The following is a 12,682-nucleotide window of genomic DNA, read 5'->3' as shown; positions in this document are numbered from 1 at the left end:
CCAGCAAGAGTGCTCCTCTCTCTGGGTATGTCTACATCGGGGTAGGCAACCTATGGCACGCGTGCCAAAGGCAGCACGCAAGCTGATTTTCAGTGGCACTCACATTGTCCAGGTCCTGGCCACCGGTCCGGGGGGCTCTGCATTTTAATTTAATTTTAAATTAAGCTTCTTAAACATTTTAAAAACCTTATTTACTTTACATACAATAGTTTAGTTATATATTATAGACTTATAGAAAGAGACCTTCTAAAAACATTAAAATGTATTACTGGCACACGAAACCTTAAATTAGAGTGAATAAATGAAGACTCAGCACACCACTTCTGAAAGGTTGACGACCCCTGATCTACATAGCAGTTGAAGATGGGACTGCAGCATAGGTAGGCACAAATGTGCTAGCTTTAATTTAGCTAGCATTACTAAAATATCAGTGAAGATGGGGCTGCATGGGCTGTACAAGCTCACCTGGGACTCTGGGTACGCACTTGCATTGCAAGCACATGCCACCATGTCTTCACTGCTATATTTAGCTGTGGTCGCTAGATTAAAGCAGGTACAGATATGCCTATTTGAGCTGTAATCTCACCTCTGAATGCAATGTAGACATACCTAATTTGAGGCAGCATGTTGGCATGACCTGTGAAGTGGTATGCAGGATCCTAACTACATGAAGATTGAAAATAATCTCCTTTCCAGCCTGGCAGCTGGTGGCAATTGATAGTGCTACGAAGGGTATATTTCCTCTTAAAATGAACATTTCAATCACATAACTGAGAACCCCTAAAGTTAAAGAAAAATTCTGAATTATCTTTTGTTTAGTCTGTGGTATGTTAGCTAAGGCTATACTTTCAGAACTTAGTTTAGAAAACTTGGGGAAGTTTACTTTCTTCCTGGCAGAAATGAATCAAAAGTTAAATATGACAATATTTACAGCCTTACATTTTTTCCCAGGAGGGCCCTGTGAGTCACCTTGTTACCCCCCGGCTCCCGTATGAGGGAGTCTTGTGCTTGGCTGGGCGTCAGCTCCCTAACTCCACCAGACTGTGAGCCAATCAAACAATCTCCTCTGTGCAGTCCTACCCTTTACTTTGTCTTGCAGATTAACAACATGTGCCCCCCAGGCCCTGACACTGGTTACTCACAGAACTACCAAGTCCACTGTTCCAAAGGAACAGTATACACACCAGCTTGTATGATCCAGCTCAGGATCACACCATTTAGATATACCGATAGTAAAAACAAAAGAAAGTTTTTATCATTAAAGACTAAAGATTCAGGAGATAGTGAGTAAGGATATTGGAAACAAATGGTTACATATAAAACAAAATCATAACATGCTTTCTAGAGACTAAACTTCATTAGCAAGGACATTCATCTGATGGTAAAGTTTCTCACCCCCAAAATATTTTACAGCATCTTCAACCAAGGTTGGCTGAGATCCCATGTTCATGAATGTAAATGCAGTGCCCATTTACTTCCTAGGTGTAGGATAATGGGGTGTCTTTTTTGCCTCATAAATATGCCCCCAAAGTTCATTGGCTTTGTACACAGCCAGGATAACCACCTGAGACTTATTTTTCCTGTGTGCTGCTTCCCTGTTGACTTCAGATCTCCTTGATAACTTGACTTGGTATGTAAATGGACATCCATTGTGTTAGCTCACAATGTTTAATTTACATCCTAACACATTTCTTACCTCCTGTCCGGAGGAAACTCTGTTTTCACTTCTGCCTTGATACAGACTTTAAAAACATAGTTTCAGTATATATACATAACTCCTTACATAGCATCTGTACATATATTTCACAATGATATTGATGACCAGTGTGACCCTGCTTTTCATTTAAGAACTAGAATGTACATGCCAGAATCAAGATATTCTTGTAACCCTGTTGCCAGTTGCCATTAAGGGGTTCTTGGGTCACACACGCACTTTTCTAAACTCCTCATCAGAAGGTTTTGGATCTTAGTGGCAACCATCTTTGTGGTCATGTAGGACTGGAAGGACTCCAGATAGAGATTGTCAATGTCCCTTTTAATCAGCCACAGTGAGCAGTATGTGTGACAAAAGGCATTACCTCCCCTCCCATACGTCCCTCCGGAACAGAATATGCTCTTACCTAACCTCCTGAGATGGCAGTGGAGGGAGAGACCAGCATCAGAAATTAAACCCAGATCTCCTGAATTACAACATAAAGCACCATCACCAGTGAATTGCAATTCTTTACATGCTAAATGAAAGGAGTGAATTTACCTCTCAATTCCTTTACCTCACTTTACAGGGAGGCATTTTAATTGAATAAGCAGATGCAACATGTATTTGCAGGCAAAACAATGTATTGCAAACTCTTTGTGGGTTGCAGCACACAGACCACCAACTTCCTGCTACAGCAAGAGATGTTTCTGATAAGGAAGATTATAGAGAAAGTAGCACACAATAATACAAAAGATCTACTATGAAAAATTCTTATTCTATCCACTTTTATTCCAATTCATGATTTCCAGTTGTTGCTAAACTGATCATATATAATGAAAACTTTTCCCCCTAATTTGAATTAAACCTGTGAAATATATTAAAATTCTCCTCCATTTTTATTTTTAATATTTCTCCATAGTCTCCTTGTTCATGTCCTCACAAAGTGGGAGGGAATGGCTAGAGACCTAGACATCAGGTTTCAAATACAGAGTCCTTGAAACTACAGGCTTAACACATGGCAGCGCCAACTCATCCCTTCATCCTACTGAGGTAATATATTGAGTTATATAAATGTTAATATGTGGGGATGTCTTGGACAAGACCTTAAACAACTTTGAAGTCCTGTTTGCTCTGTGTGGATACTGAAGACCCAACAGCACTTTCTTGAAAAAATGAGATTTGACTCCGCATCCCATGCCAAAGTTTCCCCTCTGACACTGTTGTCAGGTGTGCCAGTTGGTTGAAGCCCTTCACCCCAGAGATGGCTGCATTTCTGTGGTACTGACTTATAGTTTGTGAAATGTTCTGGGATCCTCCAGAATGAAAAGCACTACAGAAATGTAAACTCTTATTAGAGTTTCTTTCTAGTTTTGCATATAGGTCACTATTCTGTACTTGACAAAATAGCTTCCGGAACTTGATCTCCTGTTGTTTATATATGAAGAATGAAAGAGAAATGTCCAAAACTACCTTGATATTTATGTAATAACTTTCTTAGAGACCCAAAGATTTGTTTCACTGGAAACAATTTCAATTGTTTTGTGTTTAAATAGATTACTGGGGGATGAAACAGCTCCAACATGTTTTAAAGTATTGCTTCAACTGATCAGTTTATCTTCCTTTTCACTGAGCTGGTCAGAAATCTCATACTACAATCCTATTACAGTTTGCAATATTAAGGTTTCAGACTTTGTTATTTTCTTGTCAACAGAAGAATCTGGGGGATCTTGGGCTTATAAATGTCATATACTTGTAACATTATTATTGTTTTCGGTCAAGATTTTCCATGACCTTAGTAAGTTTATTTTACAAGAATCACATTTTAAACAATGTTCTTTTGCCTTCAGATAAGTTATACTAATTTTATAACACGTACTATGCTTTTGCAATGAGACAACACCCACTAGTTAGGTGCAATGAGCACCTCACCCTCCCTGATTGAACTAACCTCGTTATCTCCATACTGATTTATACCTGCCTCTGGAAATTTCCATTACTTGCATCTGATGAAGTGGGCATTCACCCACGAAAGCTTATGCTCCAATACTTCTGTTAGTCTTAAAAGTGCCACAGGACCCTCTGTTGCTTTTTACAGATTCAGACTAACACGGCTACCCCTCTGATACTTGACACCCAGTAGTTGACAACCTCAGCTTTAAGTTTCAACTGCTTCCCTGGTGACAAAAATGTTAACCATATACACAATGGGGCCTTTAACTTGTTTGGACTTCTATGTTCTATTGCAATAAAAATGTGAAATATAGTAATAGTACATTTTCAGAAATGTTTCTATTAGTACAGAACATAAAATAGTTACCAGTTGCTTTATTACAATTTTAATAGAAATGGAAAATTTGCCTCAAATGTTTTAAATATTAATAAAATTCATTCTTCATGCCTTTTATATATCAGCACTTCCATTTTCTCATGGACTCATATTCTGAACAAACCCTGGTTTGACATCAGAAGAATAATTTAGTAATCACTGATATTCTTTATGTCACAGCTATATGAGCTAAATAGGGGAAAAAACAAGCATGTGTACATTTGCGTATGTAAACCTCAAGTGGCATTAATTCAATCTACTGCTAGTCAAATCTGGTGATTGATACTGTTCAATCAGTAATTGAAAGGGCTTTCCAGCTGGCTTTGAGGCAGTCAGAGAGAAAGCATGATCCAATGATTAGGTCAAATTCCTATGTGACCTTGGGCAAGTCACTTGGCCCAGATCCACAAAGGTACTTAGGCTCCTCAAGTCTATTGATTTATGAAAGTTCGGCACCTAAATATCTTTCAGGATCCAGGCCTTAGTCTCTCTCTGTTTTATCTCCACTTTACAGATGGGGAAATGAAAGTACTTCCCTGCCTCACAGGGGTGTTCTGTGGAAAAATGCATTAAAAATGGTGAGAAACTCAGATACTATTGTAACAATGGCCATACAAGTAGCTAAAATAATTTAACTGCTGCTATGATTTAAAGCATCTATGATGCTCCCCAGGACACCTGGGGTTGCGAGACACCTCACTACCACCTGCCCTAGGGGTGAGGCAGTGCTGTGGATCAGCTCCTTGAAACCACCAGGCTCTGGCAACATGAGCACTGCCTTCCAGGCCTCCGCAGGCCTTGCTCTCTCTATGCAGGACAGTGATAGGCACACACCAACCGCGGAGACCTCCAAATGTTCCCCGTAGAGTTCAGCTCTTTTTCCACTGAACACTCTCAGAATTACCAGGCCTGCTGTTCCCAAAGAAACAGTACACACCAGCTTGTAAGATTCATCTCAGGATCATTTTGTTTTACACCCCAGCACTTGGATATATTTATAGTGAAAACAAGAATAAGTTTATTACCAAAGAACAGAGTTTAGGTGATAGTGAGTAAGAATAATGGAAACAAATGGTTTTTTTTATATATATATATATATATATATATATATAAAAATAATCTCTCACAACACTCTTTCTAGAGACTAAACTTAACTAACAAGTTTATCACTTGTCTAAAGAAGCTTATCTCAACCAAAGTTCTCTCCAGTGTTTTCAACCAAGCCTGGCAACCCCTCACCAAGGAAACTCATTGTCCTTCCTAGGCGAAGGATGCCAGGATGTCCTCTTTGTCCCCCAAATGTACTAGAGCTAACCATTCATGTGCACATCAAACTAGGGTCATCTCCCATCCCCACTCCTTACTTCCTCTGGTTATTTTTCTCTCTTTGAAGTTTTCACAATCCTTCCTTAGCATTTGGTTCAGACCATTGGGAGGAGCCCCATTGGGAATGATACAACACGTAATTTACGTGTAAACAGACACCTAGATAAACATATCTTGTCTGACAGAAAACCTGTTTTTCACCATTGCTGATGACCAGTCCCTACGCATAATTCTTAACATAATTTTCAGCGTACATACGTAACTTCTTACACAACATTCATGTGTGTGTTTTGCAATGATACTGATGACCACTGTAATACCGGGATTTTTCTGAGACCTCACATGACACTCTTTGGTGAACCAGAATGTATATACCAGACCCAGGAGATTCCTGTAGTTCCTATTCATCCCCCTGTGTGTCCCTTGCAAGTTGGCACTAAGAGGTTCCTGGGTCACAGCATCTGAAACAACTGAGTAACTTCATTGGCTCTGGACACTATAAAATATATTGTACTAAATTTGCAGAAGTGGGCATCAACTTGAGATACCTTACCATGCTGAAGATATACGGAGCATCTTCCCTTTGAAAATTAGGCCCCTGAATCATAAAAATGTAGGGTTGAGAGGGACCTTGAGAGGTCATCTTGTCCATTCCCTGGTGCTGAGGCTGGACCTAGTATACCTAGACCATACCTGACAGGTGTTTGTCCAACCTGTTCTTAAAAACCTCCAATCAGGAGGATTCCATAACCTCCCTTGTAAGCCTGTTCCAGTGCTCAACTATCCTTATTAGGAAAAACTTTCTAACTGTATCTAACTTAAATCTCCCTTGTTACAGGTTCAGCTGATTACTTCTTGGGCTAATATCATTCCGGATATGGAGAACAATTGATCACTGTCCTCTTTTAACAGCCCTTAACATATTTGAAGACTGCTACCAGGTCCCCCCTCAGCCTTCTTTTCTCAAGACTAAATATGCCCAGTTTTTTTAAACTTTCCTCATAGGTTAGCTTTTCTAAAACGTTTATTGTTTTTGTTGCTCCCCTCTGGACTCTCTCCAATTTGTCCACATCTTTTCTAAAGTGTGGTACCCAGAACTGGACACAGTACTCCAGCTGAGGCCTCACCAGCACTGAGTGGTCGGGACTGTTACCTTATAACACTCCTGTTATTACATCCCACAATGATATTAGCTCTTTTTGCAACTGCATCACACTGTTGACTCATTCAGTTTGTGATCCGCTATGACCCCCAAATCCTTTTCAGCAGTATTCCTGCCTAGCCGGTTATTCCTCATTTTATAGTTGTGCGTGTGATTTTTTTCTTCCAAAGTGTCATGCTTTGCGCTTGTCTTTATTGAATTTCAGCTTGATGATTTCAGACCTATTCTCCATTTTGTTAAGGTCATTTTGAATTCTAATCCTGTCCTCCAAATTGCTAGCAACACCTCCTAGCTTATGCCATCTGCAAATTTTATAAGCATGTTCTCCACTCCATTATCCAAGTCAATAATGAAAATATTGAATAGTACTGGACCCAAGACAGACTCCTGCAGGATCCCACTAGATATGCCCCCCCAATTTGATGGTGAATCATTGATAACTAATCTTTGAATAGGGTCTTTCAACCAGATTTGCACCCACTTTACAGTAATTTCATCTAGACCATATTTCCCTAGTTTGCTCATGATAAGATCATGTGGGACTTTATTTTTTAGTAGTAGTAGTAGTAGTACTATTTGTACTATGGTAGTGCCTAAGGGCCCCAGTAATAGACCAGACCCCATAGTGATTGGTGCAATAAGGTGTCTCATGATGGGTACTGAAAAATTGAGGCACCAAAAATCATTAGACACTTTTGGAAATGTAGGCCATTATGCTAGTGGAAACAAGGTCACCTAGTCAGATGGCTGCATAACTCATCTTTAAAAAAAATTAAAATAAAATCCCAAACATTTCAGCTAATCAGAAATTTATTAATAAACTGCACCCAATATAATGTGCTTTTAAGATAGTTACTTTTATGACAAAACTGGTCTCCATTAGGCTATAGCACACACTAGGGCTTTTCTAGACCAATGGGAATGCAGTAATTCAATAATGCTACCATACATAACTGCCACATTAGTGCGTCAACATTCATCTGACAAAGTGATTTAATATACCTAAGTCATGTGATATGATAGAAATAAAGTCATTGTACTGGAACATTGATCCTGTAACAACATCTCGTGTCCTGAAAATGAATTCCTCAGCACTTATGTAGCAGGACAAACCCCATCCTTTGATAGTGTTCTGTTCCAGTTAAATGCTCTCTTAAGCCCACTTCTAAAATAATAATATAATAATATGGAGATATACCTATCTCATAGTACTGGAAGGGACCCCAAAAGGTCATAGAGTCCAGCCCCCTGCCTTCACTAGCAGGACCAAGTACTGATTTTGCCCCAGATCCCTAAGTGGCCCCCTCACGGATTGAACTCACAACCCTGGGTTTAGCAGGCCAATGCTCAAACCACTGAGCTATCCCTCCCCCCATAGTACTGCACCATTAAGATTTACAAGAACGAACACATAATTCTTGGCCCTAATCCTGCAACCAAAGAAGTCAATGGGAGTTTAGCCCATTGGAGCACGTTTGGACCTTAGAAGATGTACTCGTATTATAAACTCTTACTCTGAGTAAACTACCAACTTCAGAAAAAGGTGAATTTAAGAGGATCTATTCTTTACAGTGTGAACCCAGTCCAACACTGGGATCTGCTAGTGTGGACCCAAACCGCCAAAAAAGGCCCCATTGACTTTAATGAGACTCCATATTGGGATAAGGATCCACACTAGCAGATCGCAGTAAAGAATTGGGACCTATGGTTGAAACTGTGCTAGCAACAATCATAGTTTTAATCACAGTGTTTTGTGGGCATGGCCACATAGTCCATAAGAAACTGGAATGGTCTCACAAGACAAGTGGTAGAAAACACATCACTGAGTCATTTAAAATTAGACTTGACAAAACCCTAGAAAACTGTCTAATAGGTAAAACCCTGCACTGACAGAGGACAGTCAATATGACCGAGCAAGTTTACAAAAAATAAGTGACACAGTATTTGCACCCCAAAATTCTACATTAACAAGTTCCAGACATTGGTTATGCATAGTAGATTTTACACCATTCTTTCCTGAACTTAAAAAAAACCCTCCAAACTAGTGTATGGTAGGATCCAAATTATCTGTATCACTGGATTCAAAGCAAGTGTGTCAAAAAAAATAGGGAGACATACCGGCAATTTATTAGGAAAATGTGGGTAATCAAGATCCTACTGTACTGGACAAAAGGTTCACCGCAAAGATCATTTAATATAAAAAATAGTGCTGAAAGATGATTACTCTGATGTCCTACAATGGATTTAAAAGGCCAACTGTATTTTTTTAAATATAAAAATTAAATTGCTTAATCAGTCAAATTCAGCTGTAAGTTAAACTGATGTAAATTTGGAGTAACTGCACTGCGTTCATAGATTTATAGATTCCACAACCAGAAGGGACTCTGGATCATCTAGGCTGACTTCAAATATAATACAGGCCATAGAACTTCCCCAAAATAATTCCTAGAGCATACCTTTTAGAAAAACATCCAATCCAAAATTGTCAGTGGTGGTAAACCTACTACAACCTTTGGTAAATTGTTCCAGTGGTTAATTACTCTCATCTTTAAAAATGTAAGCCTTATTTGCACTCTGAGTTTGTCTCGGTTCAACTTCCAGACAGTATCGTGTTATACAGTTCTTTGCTAGATTAAAGAGCCCATTATGAACTATTTGTTGCCCATGTAGCTACTTATAGACAGTAACCAGGTCACCCCTTAACCTTCTCTTTGTTAAACTAAATAGATTGAGCTCCTTGAGGCTATCACTATAAGGCATGTTTTCTAATCTTTTAATCATTTTTGTGGCTCTTCTCTGAACCCTCTCCAATTTATCAACATCCTTCTTGAATTGTGGACACCAGAACAGGACACAGTATTCCAGCATTGGATGCACCAGCGCCAAATACAGAGGTAAAATATCCTCTCTAGTCCTACTTGAGATTTTCCTGTTTACACACACCAGGACTGCATTAGCTCTTTTGGCCACAGGGTCATGTTTTGGACACACTGGAAGCTTGTGGTCAGCAGATTATTTCTCACGACACCCAAATCTTTTTCAGAGTCACTGCTTCCCAGGATAGAGTCTCCTATTGTGTGTGTGGCCTGCATTCCTATAAGTGTGGCCTGTATTCTTTGTTCCTAGATGTAAACGTTTGCTTGCACCCAGTTTACCAAACAATCCAGATCGCTCTGAATCAGTGACCTGTCCTCTTATTTATTTACCAAATAGAATTGCTCCTGGTTCAAACTGGTGTAACAGAGCAGAATTTGAAACAGTGTATCTTAATGTTAGGGTTCTCTTTTGGAACACAGTTGGACAATTGAAAGTCATTGCTATAGAAACTATAATGAACATAAAAAGAACAGGAGTACTTGTGGCACCTAGAGACTAACAAATTTATTAGAGCATAAGCTTTCATGGACTACAGCCCACTTCTTCGGATGCATCCGAAGAAGTGGGCTGTAGTCCACGAAAGCTTATGCTCTAATAAATTTGTTAGTCTCTAAGGTGCCACAAGTACTCCTGTTCTTTTTGCGGATACAGACTAACACGGCTGCTACTCTGAAACCTATAATGAACATAGTTGAACACAAACCATTCCATTCATCCCTGGGAAGAAACCATAAAAACTGTCAATGTTCTAACATACATTTAGCATTGTGGGCTTTCTATTTTGAACACTAACAGGCTTTTTCAAAAATCCCTTTTACTGTTTTGATCACACATGGTGGGAGATTAAAGTATTTTCCTGGTTGATTACATTACATTTTGCTTCTGGGCACTTGATTTTTAATACCTTCAAGATATGCATGCTATTTGGTGACTTTTTTAATAGTCTTCACTATTAAGAACAAAGCCGTGACTAAAACTGTAAATTCATTAGGACTAGTGACGTTCTTCTCACTGGCAGTCACATAGACATGACTAAATTGATAATAGAAGTTGTTTTATTCTTTAAGGGTTCTGTGTGTTTTGACCTCTTGTAGTTTTAACTCTAACATAACCAATAAAAATACCTTAACTGAAAGCAAAAAGAAAATTTGCTTGGTTTTACAATCTTTCCAATATCAGCCTGCTGTACATCCAAAAGAGAACAAGAACAATCTAGTTTGGTGAATGTCTAGTATTTTGCTGGTAAAAGGGGTCACATAAATAACATCCCCTCAAATGTCTGAAATATTAAAGAATAGTTGATATATCAAATAAAAAAGCACAATCAACTAAATAATTTCTGTAGTGCAAAAATTGATCTGCTGCATTGCTATTAATAGCACAAAAAACTTTCAGCCAGCTTCCTACTTGCCTAAGGTCAGTCCCCCTGTGTAATCCCTTACCAGGTGCTGCAGAAAAATTGGCTGTGCTGGTCTACTTATTTATTTTTCAAATAAGCAAGATTTTGTTCAAAGTGATTTACCTGCAGTGTCATACAAATTCAGAATTACTTCTTTATTGCCAACGGTAATACTGGTGGTATACTTCTCAAATACAGAAGGTGCATATTTCTGTCAAAAAAAGGAAATACAACTCTAGTTAAATGATAATAATACTATTTTGCAGTTCAGTAATCCCTTCCCTTCAGGGATCTCAAAGCACTTTATAAGCATGAATGAATTAAGCCTTACAGGAACTCTGGTAGCCAGATATTATCCCCATTTTACTGATGGGGAAGGAGAAGCAGACAGGTTAAAATGACTTGTCCACTTTCAGGTGGCAAAGAGCAGAAGGGCTAGAAACAGCACTGACATCTCCTGTAGGCTATGTTCCCATATATTTGGTGTATGTACTCTAACAACAAATTTTAATTCTCTGAAATGCAATTATACAAAGAGAAAGGAATGATTCAGCTGTTACAGGTTTCAAGCTTTATTTGAACCTCACCACCAATATTCTAGGTACAGCTGTTTTCTGAGCCGGATACCCGGTATTCTCCCTCCTAAACCTTTTGTGTTACCAGAAAGCCCCAACCATATCTTCACATTACAGGTTTCAAGACAGAGACTTCTCTGAAAATAAGGCTGTTTACAAATGCCTAGAGGAAAAGTCATTCTTGAACTTAAAAAACTGAAGGCACAACGGGCAAGATAAGGGTCTAAAACCAACTCTCAAATTTACTCAGCAGAGCTCAGCCACCGCCAGGCAGTTGCTTCTCTCAGGCAGGTACAAACCAGTCGCCTGCACATCCTGCCACGACTTGGTTTAGCGATGAGTTGAACAGCCTCCAGAAAGCCCCCACCCCGCTTCCTGGAAACCCCCTTCACCCCACGACAAACCTTCCCAGCCTGCTGCTAGCGCCAGCCGCACGCACCTCTGCCTCGTCTAGTGCGGAGCCCGGCACCTGCTGTCGCTCTTGCAGCTCTGGCCAGCGAGGAACAACTTCTAGGGCATGAATGTCCCCTCACCTCGCTGGCCTCCGGGAAAGAGCTCAGGAAATGAGCCCCCGGGGGGGAGCCCGGCCCGGCTGCTCGGGGCAGCCCAGCGCCCAGGGGCGGGCTAGGCTCGTCCTCTTTGGGGTAATCCTGGTGGAGGGGGGCAGGGGGGCTCCTGGAGATGCCAGCGGGCTGCCCCCTGCTGGGGCGGGAGGGCTGCCGGGCAGGGGCGCCTCGGGGAGAGGCAGGATGGGGGTCAGGCCCCGGCACTCACCTCCGGGAAGGCTCCCTTGGCGTACACCATGAGCAGAGACGTTTTCCCGCAGCCTCCATCCCCCACGATCACGATCTTCAGCTCCTTCTTGCCGGAGGGGGCGGGCGGGCTCTCGCTCTTCTTGGGGTCCCCGGGCTCCCCGCCGGGGACGGACCCGTTCGGCACCGCCATGGGCGGGGGGTGCTCCCGGCTCTAGCGCAGCAGCCACCCCGCGGGAGCAGGCGGCATCTCCGTCAGCTCGGCTCCCTGTGCGGCCGGGGGTCGCTGCTCTCCGGGCTGAGGAGGGCGGGGAAGGGGCCGAGCTGCCCCGCTCCCGGCTCCGTCGGGGATTGGCTGAGGGGAACACGCTCGGCTCGAGCCGCCTGCGCCAGCCGCAGCAGCCCCGGCTCGGCTCGGCTCCGCTCCGCTCCCCGGAGGTGCCCCACACACCGCAAAGCCGGACCCCGCCCCGCGGTGGCGCCATTGCCCGTAAACCCGGCTCCGCCTCACGGCCCGTAGGCAGACGTCGCTAGGGGAGCCTTCAGTGCAGCCACTGAGACCCCCCCCC

General features: G+C 41.6%; 1 protein-coding gene across 1 annotated transcript in view; it reads right to left on the bottom strand.

Moving 5' to 3' along the window:
* The window catches only part of RHOF (ras homolog family member F, filopodia associated), a 28,829-nt gene extending 16,171 nt beyond the window's left edge, over positions 1 to 12,658 (bottom strand). Inside the window, exons 1-2 of the mRNA XM_034791672.1 lie at positions 12,136 to 12,658; positions 10,910 to 10,997 (exon numbers count right to left, since the gene is read on the bottom strand). Of these exons, the coding sequence (XP_034647563.1) occupies positions 10,910 to 10,997; positions 12,136 to 12,306 (259 nt within the window). The 5' untranslated portion in view covers positions 12,307 to 12,658. The remainder of the gene's footprint in view (positions 1 to 10,909; positions 10,998 to 12,135) is intronic.
* Between the last annotated feature and the right edge of the window lie 24 nt (positions 12,659 to 12,682).

Source organism: Trachemys scripta, chromosome 15 (genome assembly GCF_013100865.1).
Source record: "Trachemys scripta elegans isolate TJP31775 chromosome 15, CAS_Tse_1.0, whole genome shotgun sequence".
Classification (NCBI taxonomy): Eukaryota; Metazoa; Chordata; order Testudines; family Emydidae; genus Trachemys; species Trachemys scripta.
The sequence above is the reverse complement of the archived record's forward strand: the minus strand, read 5'-3'. Positions and strand labels throughout refer to the sequence as shown.